This window comes from Ranitomeya variabilis, chromosome 6, assembly GCF_051348905.1.
Source record: "Ranitomeya variabilis isolate aRanVar5 chromosome 6, aRanVar5.hap1, whole genome shotgun sequence".
Taxonomy (NCBI): Eukaryota; Metazoa; Chordata; class Amphibia; order Anura; family Dendrobatidae; genus Ranitomeya; species Ranitomeya variabilis.
In genome coordinates, this window is record NC_135237.1 from 381433561 (window position 1) to 381450928 (window position 17368).

At 40.4% G+C, this 17368-nt stretch overlaps 2 protein-coding genes across 3 annotated transcripts in view; one reads left to right on the forward strand and one right to left on the reverse strand.

Moving 5' to 3' along the window:
* Positions 1-6229, reverse strand: part of TSHZ1 (teashirt zinc finger homeobox 1) — a 139740-nt gene extending 133511 nt beyond the window's left edge. The window contains exons 1-2 of the mRNA XM_077270081.1: positions 4237-6229; positions 1-398 (exon numbers count right to left, since the gene is read on the reverse strand). The exon at positions 1-398 is cut by the window's left edge and continues 520 nt beyond it. The gene's annotated coding sequence lies outside the window, so the exon portion shown is untranslated. The remainder of the gene's footprint in view (positions 399-4236) is intronic.
* On the forward strand, positions 2800-15040 carry PTGR3 (prostaglandin reductase 3). 2 transcript variants are annotated; one of them, XM_077270083.1, is made up of 3 exons: positions 2800-3258; positions 3354-3704; positions 13702-15040. In XM_077270083.1, the coding sequence occupies exons 2-3, from the start codon at positions 3451-3453 to the stop codon at positions 14624-14626; spliced, it is 1179 nt and encodes a 392-aa protein (XP_077126198.1). In that variant the 5' UTR covers positions 2800-3258; positions 3354-3450; the 3' UTR covers positions 14627-15040. The 2 variants fall into 2 exon arrangements, with proteins under 2 accessions (XP_077126198.1, XP_077126197.1); XM_077270082.1 differs by lacking the exon at positions 2800-3258 and having other exon boundaries at positions 3279-3704.
* Positions 15041-17368: the final 2328 nt, after the last annotated feature.

A 17368-nucleotide genomic window follows, 5' to 3' on the forward strand; every position in this document is an offset into this window, starting at 1 on the left:
CTGGCTGCTCCCCTAGAAGATGGTAAGTGCAGTCACTCCCACTACAGCCTTTATCCAAGATCAAACAAGAGTCTCGAAAGCTGCAACTTTTCCCCCTCTGCCTTCAGCTTGTGGGTCTGGGCTTTCTGTGGATTGCCAGGGCTTGTTTCATTTCGGCTTCTCCTTCCCCAGCAGCTGGCTGACTCCCGAGTGTCCTCTCCGTCTTAGCATTTAATGGCAGAGCAGAGATGGAGTAACAGGAGAAGAGCAGAGACACATACACTGGGTGGCTTCCCCACCTTCCAGCATCCCCGGGAATTACTTCCTATTCTTCTTCCTCGATGATCATTGATACAAATGCGTGCTGTCAGGTAGAATGCATTTTGCAAAAAAAAAAAAAAGAATGGCACGTTTATGATCTGCAACAAAAAAAGCAGACGCAAATAAGCTTCTCGAAAATGTAGGTTTAAAAGAGTTAGTAAAAAATGGATTTTCAGAGCAGGGAGTGAAGTGATCACAGGCTGAGCATAAACTCCAGGGAGAGGAGGAGATCCAGCGTCCCTCTCTTCTTTTTTTTCAGTGTAATATAACACACACATTCAGATCCCTGGGCTTCTCAGACACTCTCAACTGATAGACAGACACATCGAGCTGCCTTTCCTGCTTCACTTAGTTACTCCTCCTCCTCCTGCCAACGTCACCCTGACACTTTCATACACATCTCACACAAACCACACCTGTCAATCTCTTTAATTGCTTTGTTTTCATTTCTCCCATGTCTGTTTCTCCCTCTCTAGCCCTCTTTCAAGATAAACAGCAAGACAATGTTAAAGAAGGCTTCATACATCAGGAGAGCACAAACGTCACAGCGCTGATTGCAGGCTTTATTCCTATTTATGCTCATTCATTAAATAGCAGACAAGCCTCGCACTAGGAATTCTGCGATTGCAAGGAACTGGGGGGTCCTAACATTGCAGGACCCCTATTTAAGTTGTCGTCCGGCTACTTTTCCTTCTGTTGTACAATGCTTTGGATTATGTCGGTGCTGTACTTTTTTTATTTTATTCGCAAAATATGATACATTCATATCAATAAATTTGAATTATACATAATATTTACCAGGATTTTTTATTGTGGTTTCTATGAAGTTATTGTGAACGTCCCATTCTTCGGAATTATGGCTCAGACATCCATGTGCTGAACCTGAACGGACCAAATCTGCAATGTGTGAACTCTCCCAAAAAATATAGCGTATCATTTAATACTCTTATTACAGGGTATGACAGCTTTAGTATAATTAATAATCCTCCCAATATACTGATGTTTCATACTGTTTGGCACATCTAGGATATGTGCAATACAAATGTATCAGAATTCTCTGTATCTGTCCTATACCGAGAAGTAAGCTCATTTCTGGAATTTTACAAACCTCATTCATACCCAGAAAACAGAAACGTTAGTAACTCATCTGCTGCATGTGAACACTACCTAATATTAATATAAATTACTACGGTTAGGCTCTGTGCGCACGATGCGGATTTTGCTGCAGGTCCGTAGCGGTTTCCCATGAGTTTACAGTACAATGTAAACCTATGGGAAACCGAAAACGCTGTGCACATGATGCGGAAAAAAACGCGCAGAAACGCAGCGGTTTACATTCCGTAGCATGTCAATTCTTTGTGCGGAATCCGCAGCGGTTTTACACCTGCTCCATAATAGGAATCCGCAGGTGTAAAACCGCAATGGAATCCGCACAAAAACCGCGGTAAATCCGCAGCAAAAACGCAGTGTTTTTGCCCTGTGGATTTATCAAATCCGCTGCGGAAAAATCCGCAGAGGACAATTCTACGTGTGCACATAGCCTAAATGCTTTTAATATCCCGGATATAACAAAACCCTATCAGAGTATGCGTTTTCAATTAGTGCAGTAGCGTCATGTTACATGTGCCATGTATGTAAGGATTAAAGAGAAGCAATAATTAGCTATTGGTATTTCAGCCTAATCGCCCTTTGCTGGAAGTAACTGGTTTCTCTTGGTTCCCTTAAATGTAATGTAAACCTGGAATCTCTAAGGCTATGTGCACACGTTGCGGATTTACTGTGGATCCGCAGCGTTTTTTTCCGCCCAGAAACGCTGCAGATCCGCAAGTGATTTACAGTACAATGTAAATCAATGGGGAAAAAAATTCTATGCTAATGGTGCGGAAAATTCCGTGCGGAAAACGCTGCGGATTAAAAGAAGGAGCATGTCATTTATTTGTGCGGATCTGCAACATTTTTGTACCCATTCCATTATAGAAATCCGCAGTGGTAAAAACACAAGAAATCCGCACCTGCGTTATCTGCCAAGAGATGCAGAATCCGCACAAAAAATTCCAGAGTCAAATCCGCAACGTGTGCACATAGCCTACATAATCCTGTGTGCAGGAGCCTGCTGCCATGAAACAGTTAATCTAGTCCCTTTGAAGATTAAGCAAAGCACTTAGGTCACGTGATGGTGCAGCATCAGGCTGGAGAGGGGAGACCAGCAGGGAAAAGGTTAATGCTGCCTGGCTATAGCACTTGCAGAGGGCAGTGCCCAGGGTTTTTGCTGGCTCTGGGGTCTATGGAGAGGGCAGTGGGCACACACGCCCGGCCCAGCCTGTCCCACTCAGACACGTGCAGCCTTCTGGTAGCCATGACCCCACACTAGAGGTCCCTTTGATGTAGAGGTTCCCACCTCCAGACATGAAAGGCTTCCCCAGCAGCCGGCTTCTCAGGGCTCATCACCTCTGAGGGAAGGGAATACTTCACAAGGGAAGAGGAGGAGACAGCCACTCCTGGGCACCATGAGGAGTCACAAGCAGGCCTTAAGCTTTACTGACCACGGAGGGTTAACCCGTTCATTGCCATGTCTGGTGTTACCCTGAGAGTCTCCCAATACACACATCCTCCTTTCTCTCTTTCTTTTCCTGCCTGCCATGGGTTAATGGCTGCGCTCTAGCAGGCAGCCTGCGCCCGTCAGGTCGCCGTGTGTTGTGGCTGACGGGCAGTTGCCGGCTCTTCAGTGATTTACAGCAAATAAACAACTGCCCATCCAGATTAGTGCGATTAACCCTGCGTGGGGAGGCCAGCTGCAGCGCTCTATGGCAGGCACGGGCTGTGCTGCTGCACACGGTGGGAGGCTGGAGCCAGAGCTCAACTTTCTTCCTGTTTCATTTTAGTGACGGTGCAGGGGAAGATCAGCTCCGGGGGATTTGGCTGCTGCTTTTTTTTCCCTCTCCACTTTCCTTTCTGAAGGTTTGGGAAAGAAAGGGGCGGGAGGGACGCAGCAATAGCAAGGCTGTGTCAGTTTAGCATTGGGAGACCCGCCTAATGATTTGTTTCTCTTGCAGAGTGCTTCCCCTGCCTGTGCGGCGGCAGCCGGCTGTGTGATCCGGCCTGTGGGGAGTGTGATCCGGCCTGTGGTGCTGGGCGGCCTGCTCGGGGTACATGGCCATGCTGCGGGTCAGAGCGGGGCTCGGCTTACTGGGCACAAGAACCTGGCCACTGCTCTCAGCTGCTCGGCCCATTCTGGACATGTCTTACTCTCACCACTTTGTGGATTTCCATGGCTCCAATATCCCCACTTCTATGAAAAAGCTGGTGGTCACTCAGCTGAGCCCAGACTTCAGGAAGGCTGTGACTTTAATGCCCAATGTGCCAGTGCCCGTGCCAGGGGATGGAGAGCTCCTCATCAGGAACCGGTAAGCAGCATCTTCCTGTATATCCCCTATACCAGTGCCCACAGTTGCCATTTTTCCACTGGCACCTTCCCTGTCCTACAGTGTGTGCTAAGCCGGCACGCCCCCCTCAGCAGATATATGAGAGACCCTCTATGGTCTATGTGAGGGGATGCACCTGGGTATACCTCTCCTAATCCTAGAATCTGAGAATGTTCGAGTTGGAAGGAACCCCTAGGGTCATCATGTGTCGGTGCAGGAGTCACTGTGCCATCTCAGCAGGCAGTAACCCTTGCACTACCACTCCTATCCTGGCCATCCTACATTTCAGCCCATCTAGCCATTCAGAAAAGCAGCTTGCAGGTCCCATTCACTCCTCACTAAGCCTTGTTTTGTTTCTCTCCTTGGCAGGCCAGCTTCATTCTCTTCCTTCCTGTGATCCCAAAATAAGTTGGAGCAGCCGCCATCTGGCGACTGTTGGTTTTATTTTCCCATCATTCTTCTCAGCGCCCTGCCAGGTTCCGCCTTGTACAGACCATGCCCTGACACTTCTTACCTGGCCTGCAGGAATAGCATACAGTGGGAGGTTCCAGCACCTGAGATCTGAAGGAGCTGGCCTGATAACCCAGAGCATGGTGTCCAGTCCATCCCAGGATGAAGGAGAGTGAGCTGTGCTTGTTCTGTGCGTCACTAACCCTAGGAAGCCCTGAATCAATAGGAAGGGAGATCAGTGCAAGCAGCAGCCCCCAACAGCCCTGTAGCCCCTCTCCCCATCCCTTCCATCCTGATCATCGCCTTCCCTACCCCTGGGAGATGCAGAAGTTACCAGGGCACAGGAGAGCATTGCAGATTTTTTTTTTTTTGTGCTTTTTTATTTTCTATCAGTATATTGTAAACACATAAATCTTATTTGTTAGGCTTTGTCATTTTTTTTTTATTCCCTTATTAAAAAGTTAACCATTTGTTACTAGGAGTCAAAGTGACTCCTCTACCCAAATATCGTCATTTATCAAACTAATAGTACTGGTCAAGCTATTCTTTTTATCATTAGACACCAATGTTATATGCACCAGGTATGGAATAGAAACATAAGTGAATATCCATACATTATATACAACAGTTGTTTGTTTATTTTAATTTACTCGTATGTCCACAGCAAAAGAGAATGAATTAATCAATCCACCATGGAAAACGATGTAATACTTGTACCAGGACCCATGGAGGACATTGTTTTAAGAACCATTCGAAGCCAACACATGCAGAATTAGAATTCTGGATGAGCCCCCATCTCCATCACATGTCACACACACCCTCCCCCCCCAAAAAAAAAAAAAAATTATGTTTCATCCATTTCAGTGGCAACTTTTCTTGAGTTTTTCTCTTGTATATAAAAAAAAAATTAATAAGCAAACCTTGCACAAACTCCATGAGTGAGGTGTATGCGTGTGCACACTAAAGGTTACGATCACAGTATTTTACGTCAGTATTTGTAAGCTAAAACCAGGAGTGGGTGATAAATACAGAAGTGGTGCATATGTTTCTATTATACTTTTCCTCTGATTGTTCCTTTTTCCTGATTTTGGCTTACAAATACTGCTGTAAAATACTGATAGTGTGAACATAGCCCAAGTATAGTTATTTATGTATATATACACGCAGAATTATAAATATTCACTTCATTTCTGCAGCTCTAACCCACACTAAAAGAAGGGTGTGGCAAGAGGTGCCACCTTTTCTATGGGACTTGTCACCATTTTTTTTTGCACGGTATTGAGTGGACAGTAGCCACACAGCTGCCATAAATGTAAATATTTCACTGAACCCAAGCTAACCTCAAGGCTTGTTCCTTCAAATGCAAGTGCACATCACTGGCCTGTAAATTGAAGAATGCCCTAATTTATTCTATTTATCTTAGTTCATGTTTTTGGGAGTTTTTTTTACATTATAATTATTACGCACCTAACACTACAAATATTTTTTTCTGATATAGTGAGTATTATTATGCTTTTTTTATTGCATTAAGCAGTTTTATTTTTCCCCCAGTTTTTTTTCTAAAAGTAATAATCAGATGCATAATCTGATAGCATGCATTATTGATTGTCTGCTTTTTTTTTTTTTTTCAATTTCGATATTTACAAAGTTTACTTTTAGCAAGGTTCGTTTTTTGACTTATTTCAAGCATAATTTTAGGCATACCTTAGAGACACCTATGAAAAATCCCTCCTCATCCAGCTATTTGGCATCACTAATAATGCCCTGTCCACGGGTATGTAACCCTTCTTACCACAGTTATGTTTATATAGCCGTGTATAAATAATCCTGACTGGCAAATAGTACAGGCTCGCCTCTTCACAATATAATTGCCACTAAAATAGTTTGATGATAAAGGCCAGAGATTGAGAATGAAATTTAAGTGATTACAATGATTACGCAGCTCGACAACTGTTTCTTCTTGTTGCTGATTTTCTTTGAAAATGTGCAAGCAATTGTAATTAAATATGCACATATTACGTACGGATTACTGGTCCCAACCAATTAATATTTTTTTCTTTTTTCCCCATTTTGCCAATTTTAGAAATATTTTCTGTAATTTTGAAAATATTTACAATTCTGAAATGAATGTGCGGTAAATGTATCCCAACATATAAACATAGAGAAGCTGTACTTCAGACTCCAGATAAATATGTCATTTGTAATTCTGAACTATACAAATACTAAATGCATGCAGCAGCATGGTAAGTATTGAGGAGGAAATTTAAGGGTGTATCTTATATTATTTTATGTAAATCTATACAACTGAGAGTTCCCAATAGTGCAAACATTTACTAAACAATGTCTGCACTAATGGATATATTCCTTCTGCTGGTGCCAAACATACTTTAGGCGAACTGTATTCCTAATTTTGACTCTGCATGGTATTAGATGCTTAGTCTAGACCATACCTTTATTTCCTGAGGACAGCCACAAGAACATGACCTGTTCTATCCGCTACCTGGAGTTATCCCTGTCTGATTCCAATGGGCATCATTTTGCCTATCTTCACACTATGCTTCTGACCCATGAAGGAGAGGGATTTCTTGCCCAAAACTTTCATATGATGCAGACAGATCTTGATCGTTCTTGGCCTCGGTACATACATTTGTTATGTACTAAATCGTCGCTCTCCCTTCCAAACGTACATATATTCGTTCTGATTCAGATCTACTTTGCTTAGACACGACAAAAAGAACAGTTTCTGACACTAATATATGACCATGGAGACTTGTTCGTGTTCTGCTTCCGAGATCTTGTACCATAAAATCCCCCTTTTTTTAGTCCTTATCTTATCGCCTATATTTGCTTTTTAATACAGTCATTTCCGGACAACTATTCATTTGTTATATTTCATGGTTTCTTTAACTTTGCACTTTCTTGTTTTGGCTCTGTAAATCCCAGAAATGGAATGGATCTTTCTTTTAGTGACCACAATGTGACCTATCAGTGTTGAGGAAGGTGCAAACAAAAGGTGGGCATACCAGACTGTGATTTATTATTATTTCCCAGCCATTAACCCCTTTTACAGTTGGAGGTGCCTGCAGCTTGTTTGCTGACACTTCAAACACTATGCGGGTTAATCTGCTGTGCCCCTACCTCTCCTCCCTCCACAGCTTCCTCAGTCCCCCACCTCTCACTTTTTAAAAGAGGCTGTGTGGAAATGGGAGTGTTCCCTCTGGCCATTCAGTCCCGGGTGTGTCTGTAGCATGTGTATATAGAGAATGAGTTCAGTTTGGAATACTCACAACAGAGTGTTTGGCAACACCACAGAGGGTTAATATTTCTACATTGGTCTCCCTGTTTTGTTTTTTTTGGCAAGACCACAGAGGGTTAATATTTCTACATTGGCCTCCCTGACTCTTTTTTTTTGGTTTTTTTTTTTAAGTTGCAATCACAATATTTAGCCATTTTTATTGAGTTACTTAGCATCCCTGTGTAACTGACAACTTTTAGGATGTATGCATAATGTCTTCAATTAATGCCGACACACTATATTAAATGTATCATTTATGTTGGGGAACAAATTGTTACTTTTAAGTGGATGAGTAATTTATTAATGACAATTTTAACGTTTTAAGAAAAAAATCGCCCCCAACTTTTTTTTTTCTTGCATGTGGGAAAAAACAGTGAAGAATGCCAGTTGCAACCAGTAGTCTATAACATAGGTCAAAAAGGCGTGCGCCATGTTGGTGCATATGGTATGCTTTACTTTGCAAATTCCTACAGGTCTGCCCTATAAATATCCAATATTTTTGGGCACAAAATACTAAGTCTCCTGAAAATTAATTATATTATCCTATCAAAAAAGCTTTTTTGATAGGATAATATAGCGGCATGTTTTTTTTTTTGTTTTTTTTGTTTTTTTTAAATCCTCAACCATTGTGTTTTAAATTGGAATGAATCCCTCAAAAGTTTTTTTTTTTTTTTCAGACTTCTGCAATATAATATTTTTACAAGCTCCAGACATGTTCTGTAGGCAGTCATTTTGCTACATAATAATGCAAATTCTACAGTATATTAATGTATTTTTATACAGTATTGTCAATTAATTTTATGGCAAATTATGCAGTGATACATTCTTTGCCCTATATACTTACAGGTCATCTGGTTTTCACTCATTCGTCTTACGTATACCTTTTAATATGCATATTTTCTTCTAGCATATTGTCATATTTTTGTAATTTATTTTTTTTAAATTTTAACCTGGACATTTCCAAAAAAGAGTCTTTCATAATCATTTACTTTACCGTTGAGCCAAATAATGGGATATGCAACGGTTATATAAAATGTAAAGAAACCACATCTCCTTTATATATCATGCTCCGATAATTAAGAAGAGACAGAGAAGTGGAATCCCAGAATTAGTGCCTGGACACTAGGCTATATAAATACAATTATCATTAATAAGATATTTCCCATAGATAAACATATATTCTGTTAATATAAATATCTTCTTGTTATTAGGAATTAACGTAAGGTCAACCTGGTGCCAAAAACCAGACATCATGGCTGTTATAAGTATATTTGCACAGTGTTTTCCATAAGTCACCTCAAAAATGTTTCCTTCCCACTATAACAAGACCACTATGCACATTGCCACTTTTTTCTACAAAAATGTAGAATTTTATCACAGAGTTCAAACATGTCTCCTGTCAATATAGCTCAGGACTGGAACCCATCCTGCTCCTGTTCACACCCAGTCACCTACTTAAATTATTGTTTGCAATGTTGACCATTGAAGGGAACTTATCATATTCAGAAATGCTATTTACCTGCTGAAAAAGTGATACATTTCAGGTGGATAGTGTTTCGCCGGCATGCTAGAGCAAAACATGAAGTTACATTTTCCCTGCAGCTGCTCGCTTCCAGGAATCAAGGAGGTGCAGAGGGTTGTTACGGTCACCGCACAGTATACAGTGAGCATGGCCGTATTCACTCCTCTGCACAATGACTGACAGCCTTCTTTACAGTGTGTGCAGGGCAAACTGTCAATCAAAGTGTCGGGGAGTGATTACAGCGTGCTCACAGTATAGAAAGTGGTGACTGCAACAGCTCCTTGCACTGCCTTGAAGACTGGAAGCGAGCGGCTGCAGGGAGAATAACACTTATGTTGTCCCTGTAGCCACTGCTCCAGTAAGCTGGCTAAACAGGAATTAAATGTGATTTACCTGCAGATTAACCCTATTATCTGTGACATGTCATCACAGGTTTTATTTAAGCTTAATTTAGCGTAGAGATGCGGGAGGGACAAAAAAAAACTGGTATGTTAAATCTGTTACAAGGCTCAAATATTGGTTTGTCACTGAAAATAGTCTTTAAAGTGGTTGGCCATTTTATTTTAACAAATGTGTCAGGGGCACGATGTTGTACTTTATAATATAAGTATCATCACAGGCCTTGTTCTTGTTACTGATCCTTCCTCACGGCCTGCACAGCTTTGATGTCCACAAAATGGCTGCTGATGGTGAAGCTTGTCAGCAGACCTAACCATTGGCCTCCATTAAGTCAAAAATACTCTGCATGGACAAGTTGCTTTTCACTTTAATGAGGATGATGGACAAATCTAGTCATCAGCAGCCATAGTGAGGACAGAATTGTACAGTCTGTGAGGACGGCTACACCAACAAGTACAGGAGGAGACTCTATAATACTATTAGTAAGTGTCACGTCATTTCCACAACATATTTGTTAAAATAAAGATAAAATGGCCAGCTTTTTTCATAATAAATGAGTAAAGACAGCTAAACATCATACACTTAAGATTATTATTTTTAGCCACGATGGTCTTAAATTCTAGTAGTAATGCCAGAAAAGCTTTGATAACCTGATGTGATGTTCAATAATAAGTCAGTTCTACAATTAGCCTCTTTACAGAGGAAGAGATCAGGGTCTCTAGTGCCACCCTATTGGAAGTAGCATAAGGTGGTAGTGCCACCCTATTGGAAGTAGCATAAGGCGGTAGTGCCACCCTATTGGAAGTAGCATAAGGCGGTAGTGCCACCCTATTGGAAGTAGCATAAGGCGGTAGTGCCACCCTATTGGAAGTAGCATAAGGCGGTAGTGCCACCCTATTGGAAGTAGCATAAGGCGGTAGTGCCACCCTATTGGAAGTAGCATAAGGCGGTAGTGCCACCCTATTGGAAGTAGCATAAGGCGGTAGTGCCACCCTATTGGAAGTAGCATAAGGCGGTAGTGCCACCCTATTGGAAGTAGCATAAGGCGGTAGTGCCACCCTATTGGAAGTAGCATAAGGCGGTAGTGCCACCCTATTGGAAGTAGCATAAGTCAGTATTCCCCCATTAACATACTAGCCCACAGGGTAGGGTTTTTTAAGTCAAGCCAGAATGTCCATTGCATGTAGCTGTTTCAATGTTCTTATTTTATTTTCCAGGGAGCATTGCATGGCCTATAGTAATCCCTATGGTAGCTTGGAGGGCACTTTAAGTCGGGGTCACACTTGCGTGTGCAATGCGAGAAACTCTCATCAATACCCGACACTGCTGCCGGCAGTCGGGACCGGAGCGTTCAGCTGCATAGAAATACATGCAGCCACACACTCCGGTCCTGAGTGCCGGCGGCAGTGCCGGGTATTGATGCGAGAGACTCGTGCGAGTTTCTCGCATTGCACACGCAAGTGTAACCCCGGCCTAAGGATAAATGTTACTCTTTCGACCCCTGTCGAAGACCTCTTACCCAACCAACCAGTCTCCTAATTTGCATTTAAAGGGGCATGAACTCTGTATTAATTGGAGATTCTGGCTTGGGTTTATATACAAAGTTTTAAGTAAAAGCAGTTAAGGGGTTATATTTAATTTATAGGATTGCAACTTCCAATAGATGACATTAGAGACCCTGTTCTCATCTTCTGTGAAAAGGCCATTTGCATATTTTATTTCCCAGGGAGCACTGGGTAACCTTTTGTCTTCGTATGTCAGCTTGGCCGTCTCCTTTAAGGTGAAACCTTACCCTTTAGACCATCAGTAGTGAATTGGTGACATGTTTAAATTCTCGTCTGCCCGAAATGGCATTAGCTTGACTGTGTATAATACATTTTTTGGGTCATCTGGTTCAACATGGGTTCACTTTTGCAAAAGTTGAAAAGATATATTGATAAAAAGTTATACATGTAAACAAGGAGGTTGCAATAAGTAAAAAATGTATAGGGTTGTGCTGCACATATAATCACACATCACCTTTGCTCTGAAACAACTCTGTAGTAAATCTATATGATGCTATAGATCTATCTTGCCTGGTGTCAAGGGTACAAACTGTGCAATTGGACTAAGGAAGCATTCCCATCTCCATTACTCCACTACCATCACTGTCTGAATGCTACTGCATATCTATACATTTTTGCTGACCAGTATCATCTCTTCAAGGTCACTGTCTTTCCTGCATCATAGGATAAAATGGACAAAATGGAACATGACAATCACTTTTGCATACTTCAGTGGTTTACACGGTCTCTTGACCTCATCCCTGTACAATGCCATTGGAATGAGGTATAGGAAGTTTGTAGCATGAACACTCTACCATATAACCTGCAGCCAGTGCAAGATGTCATAAGTACAAGGGCAACTATACTCGCGAAATGTTACAAATAAAAAGAAGCTTGGCTGTGTCTACTATATTGCAAAAAAAAGAAATGTGCTAGATTACCTGCTAAAATAGGAAGATGATGTTGGGTTATGGGGTTATTAGTTAAGCAAAGTGAATTTACACAGCCTATGGCAACCCCATATGCTGTCTCACATTAAAGGGAACCTGTCACCACGTTTTTGGAAGATGGGATAAAAATAGCGTTAAATAGGGGCAGAGGTGGGCGTTACATTAGTGTGTGTGTTATGCGTTTATTACCCACCTAAGTTGCCGAAATAACTTTGCAAAGTCTCCGTTTTCGCCTGTCAATCAGGCTGGTCAGGTCACATGGGCGTGGTGTCTTCACCCAGATTTGGCGTAGTTTTCCGTTGGTGGCGTAGTGGTGTGCGCATGCCCAAAGTCCGGAATCCTCTTCCAGGGGATTTAAAATAGCGCGGTGTTCGTTATTGCATTGGTGATCGGTGGGCGCGGCCATCTTCCTTTGGCCGCGCGTGCGCAGAAGCGGCGCTCTGCTGGCCGCGGCTTCAGGAAAATGGCCGCGGGATGCCGCGCGTGCGCAGATGGATATCGCGGCGGCCATTTTCCTGAAGCCGCGGCCAGCAGAGCGCCGCTTCTGCGCACGCGCGGCCAAAGGAAGATGGCCGCGCCCACCGATCACCAATGCAATAACGAACACCGCGCTATTTTAAATCCCCTGGAAGAGGATTCCGGACTTTGGGCATGCGCACACCACTACGCCACCAACGGAAAACTACGCCAAATCTGGGGGAAGACAACGCCCATGCGACCTGACCAGCCTGATTGACAGGCGAAAACGGAGACTTTGCAAAGTTATTTCGGCAACTTAGGTGGGTAATAAACGCATAACACACACACTAATGTAACGCCCACCTCTGCCCCTATTTAACGCTATTTTTATCCCATCTTCCAAAAACGTGGTGACCGGTTCCCTTTAAATTATTGTGAAATGATAATGTAAAAGGATATATTTGCCATCAACAGTTTAGTTAGTAAGATAAAAGATATTATATGTTGATTTACCATGAGAATCTTCTGTCGGGTTCTAGATGCATCTCTAAAATAATGATGGAAAGCCGGTTATCAGCAGGTTCTGGCCAATAAGCTTATGGGTATGAGGACCGTTGTCTATTAATTTCAACATGCCTGATCCTATTTTATGGGAGGTCATCTAGGTCAGAAGTTTCTAGCAGCAGTTTATTTCCCTCTCCCTACTATAAAAATATAGAGAATCATTGCACAGTCATATGCATTATATATAGCGGTAACTAAAGATTTATAAATGACTTCCAAAGATCCCATTGTTATATATTATCATATATAAAAAAAACATTACTTTGAATGTATTTTACATGTCATGTAGATATTTTCTTACATTCTTATTCTATAGTCTCTAAACAGAGGGTATACAATTTTCAAAACTGCTCAGAATAGTTTTAGAAAAGTAAAAAAAAAATCAATACCTGCCTCTTTCATCCCTGGTTATGCTTGCTCAGCGTAGCCTGGTCCTCCACTGGTCTCTACTCCCTCTTGCGGTGAGAATGTTCTATCGGAGGGACACGTGATCACTGCCGCTAGTCACTTATTGTATAGGTTTACTAGAGATTGGATACACAGAGCTGCAACAAGCAGTAGAGAACTGTGATGAAGCAGGTAATATCAGATAGGGTGGTTGACCGGTGAGATGAGTAATGATTCGATTATTTTTCACACTACTCTCAGCATTTTCTAAATATTTTTACTCCCCTGACAATCCTTTTAACGTCTATCTTACTGTAAACACAATCATTTTGTATAATGGCTATAAAATAGTACTATTATCATGAAAATGAAATTCTACTGTTTAACATTCTCCTTTCTTTGCCTTTAGATACATTGGTATCAATGCGTCGGATATTAACTTTTCATCTGGACGATATGACGCATCTGTAAAGCCTCCCTTTGATATCGGATTTGAAGGAATCGGTGAAGTAGTAGCACTAGGGCTCAGTGCTAGTAAAAGTTTCACCGTTGGCCAACCTGTTGCATATGTTAAAAATGGTTCTTTTGCTGAATATACAATTGTACCAGCTAATATTGCTATTCCCGTGCCTTTAGTAAAACCAGAGCTCTTAACGTTGCTCCTCAGTGGCACAACCGCTTATATTAGTCTCAAAAAATTTGGGTACTTGTCTGAAGATAAGACCATTCTGGTGACTGCTGCTGCTGGCGGAACAGGACAGTTTGCTGTGCAGCTTGCAAAAAATGCCAAATGTTATGTTATTGGGACATGTTCTTCTGAAGAGAAGGCCGGATTCCTAAAGTCTATCGGCTGTGATCTACCCATAAATTACAAGTCTGAAAATGTGGCTTCAGTCATAAAGAAAAAGTTTCCTGAGGGCGTAGACGTTGTATATGAGTCTATTGGAGGGGAAATGTTCGATACATTAGTCAACTGTTTGGCAACAGAGGGTCACCTTATCATAATTGGTTTTATTTCTGGCTATCAGACATCTAGTGGTATGTTGCCCATTAAAGCAAGTGCTTTACCTGCAGTTTTACTACGCAAATCTGCCAGTGTTCATGGTTTTTTCTTGCCCCATTTTATGCCTGAATACAAGGAAGCATTAATGGCTTTGGTGAAACTGTACCAAAGTGGGAAACTGCTGTGTGGGGTGGATCACGGAGAACAATCGCCAGAAGGCAAGTTTACTGGTTTGGAGTCTGTATTCCGGGCTGTAGATTATATGTACACAGGGAAAAACATTGGGAAAATTGTAGTCGAATTACCTCACCTTGTCAACAGCAAGCTGTAAAAACAGAACAATGATATAAATCACATTGAAAATGGTCCTTTCTGCCGGGAAATGTCTAAAACATGTTGTCGTTAATGGATAGTATATTAAAAATCAGTATCTAGGTGTCGCTAAAATGTTTTCATTTAACAAAAAACAGCCTATTGAATGTTAAGGTACCTCATTGGTTTTGAATCAATTAACTTTACAAGTGCCTAAATAAATGACAATAATAAATAAAATAGATGTAATCATTATTGTACATATTTTTCTGTAAAGGATGATTTACCTTGTTTGATATGTAATTAAATAAAACGTAAAAAAGTAAAAGTGCTTAATATATAAACTGTTATGAAGAAATATATTTTATATACTTTTTCCGATGTTTTGGAGGTCATTGCCATTGCCGTTGGAAAATAAAACCACATGAAATAATATCGATGGAGTTTTTCTCTTTTTATAGAATCACACCTGGCTCTTAAGAGTTTTCTTCTTTTTTTTTTTTTTTTGCTCACAAATCTTAAACCTATTCTACATGTATAAAGATGTCGGTGTTAAAAACATTACTTGTGTCGAAAAACCACTCTGTGAAGACTTTGCAACTGACGTGAGGTCTTCTGCAAAAACAAATAAAAATATTTAAGGATCCAAAATAAATTTCTGCTCCGTGCTGCTTAACAATACATTGTTTCAACTTCGCAACCTAACAATCTGATAATTTTCTTTCACACATCAAACAGTTGCCCAATTACTAGGAACGATGCAGACATGTACTTTGGTCTAATTCCAGAATTTTAACTCTTTGTAAATTGTTGCGTATGCTTTAGATTTGGCCGCTTTGGTAATATTTTGATAACTTTTTGACCTGTGCTTTATGTTGCTAGTATTACAAAGCTTGCTAAATATCACGTCGGAATTCTGAAGACACCGGTCTGTATTTGATCTATTCTACGCTATTTGCTTACAGCAGTCAGCAATGCTCCATCCACAGGTACAATTTTAGAATTTTGTTTGCCCTTTGTGGCAATAAATGGTTGCAGCTTTCCCTTTTTTCCCCCTTTGAATCAGAATCACATGTCGTAAGTTTTGCTTTTTTTCCCAACAGCCAGCCAAGACCCAGATATTCTTCACATTTAATTGTCCTGCTGGAATGTCATAATGCCTTTTCAAATTAAGGTAGATCCCCACCAGGATATTTTTTAAAGGGAAGCCTGGCCAAGTATAACAGTCCTGTCATGTGCAAATATTATAATTATAGCTTTAGAGTTTCTTTTTTTTTTTCTCTTTGTCTTAATGACATTTAACGAGTGTATTTATTTTTGATTTTTTTTTTACTACCTTTCAATACAGAGGAGCAAAACTGTTCTGCCATTGAGTGCTGATAGTATCTATTTTACAAGATTTACTCATTTTCAAGATTCCTAATGTAGCAGCGAGCATGCATGCACAACAATACAATTTATATGGTAAATGGAACCAAATAATGACTTTACTGAATGTTATGGCTCAGCTGAAGGAAAATGTCACAGTAAATAGCTGCCAAATTATGGATCATGCCAAAGTGTCACAACTGCACTAAAGACAAATGGCAAGGAAGGTTATTGCCATTGTGACACCCCTGAGTTATGAAACGGAGGACTATCCTCTTGTTAAGCATTGTATGCCCTCATTACAGTAAAGGGTTGTTTGGAGGATAGTTGAAATAACCACTTTAAAGAATTCAGGCATTTGCTTGGTGTATGTATATCAAGGCAATTTGAATGCAGACTTATTTGTGATTTACGTAGGCGCATAGTGAAAGGTTTGCATAAAATTGGTAGTGGACATCTATTGCGTAAATGATGTTTATAAAGATAATCACATGTATGAAAATATGGATTCTGCTATTAGGATCCACCTTAAATCTAAAGTATATTACTACAGTAAATGTTAGACTCTTAACATACATATACTAGGGCCAATGTCATGGGTAATTTGGTGTATTTTCTTTTTTTGTTTTCTTGAATGCAAAAGATATATTGATACATCTTTTTCAATTAAAATCCTCCCCTTTAAAAAAATAAATAAAATAGTTCAAGTCAGTTTTGTTCAAGTCAGACATGTTGATAGCAAAACTGATCCGAAGGGTAAAAAGTTGAACAAAAAAAATTGTTTATTTTTTTTAAAGTCCAATATCAAAGCATGCCAATTACTTAATTTTCCCTTTCGTAATAAAGTTAAGTGATCCCTCAGTTCGACAAATTTTGTATTGAAATCTATATATTTTAGTAATAGGCTGCACAATTGAAACTCTAAGTTTCTCTGTGACGCTAAAGAGTTAACTTGTAATAGATATTATTCACCGTAGTAGAGTATTAGAAATAGTAGTGGTTGCCTGCCAAGAAAAGGAGAAAAAGGAAACGTGAGAGTTCAGCAACCGCTCAGATCATGAATGTTAGTCACATTTTCACAAGTAGATGGGTCAGATGCAATAAACTATATATACTTATTGTTCATGCAAGGGCAAGGAATATTTCTCTACCTACATGAGGATGTAGGACTAATATTCCCGAAGTATGAAAATAAAAATGTTGCCCAGGTGAGAGTTGTAACACTCCAAACAGAAAAATGTGTGCGTATAATAAATATGTATATGGAAAATATAAAATTATATATATATATATATATATATATATATATATATATATATATATATATATAATCTCTTATTATCCTGAAAAGAGGCCGTATACTTTTTTTAAGGCATATGATGGCAATAAAATG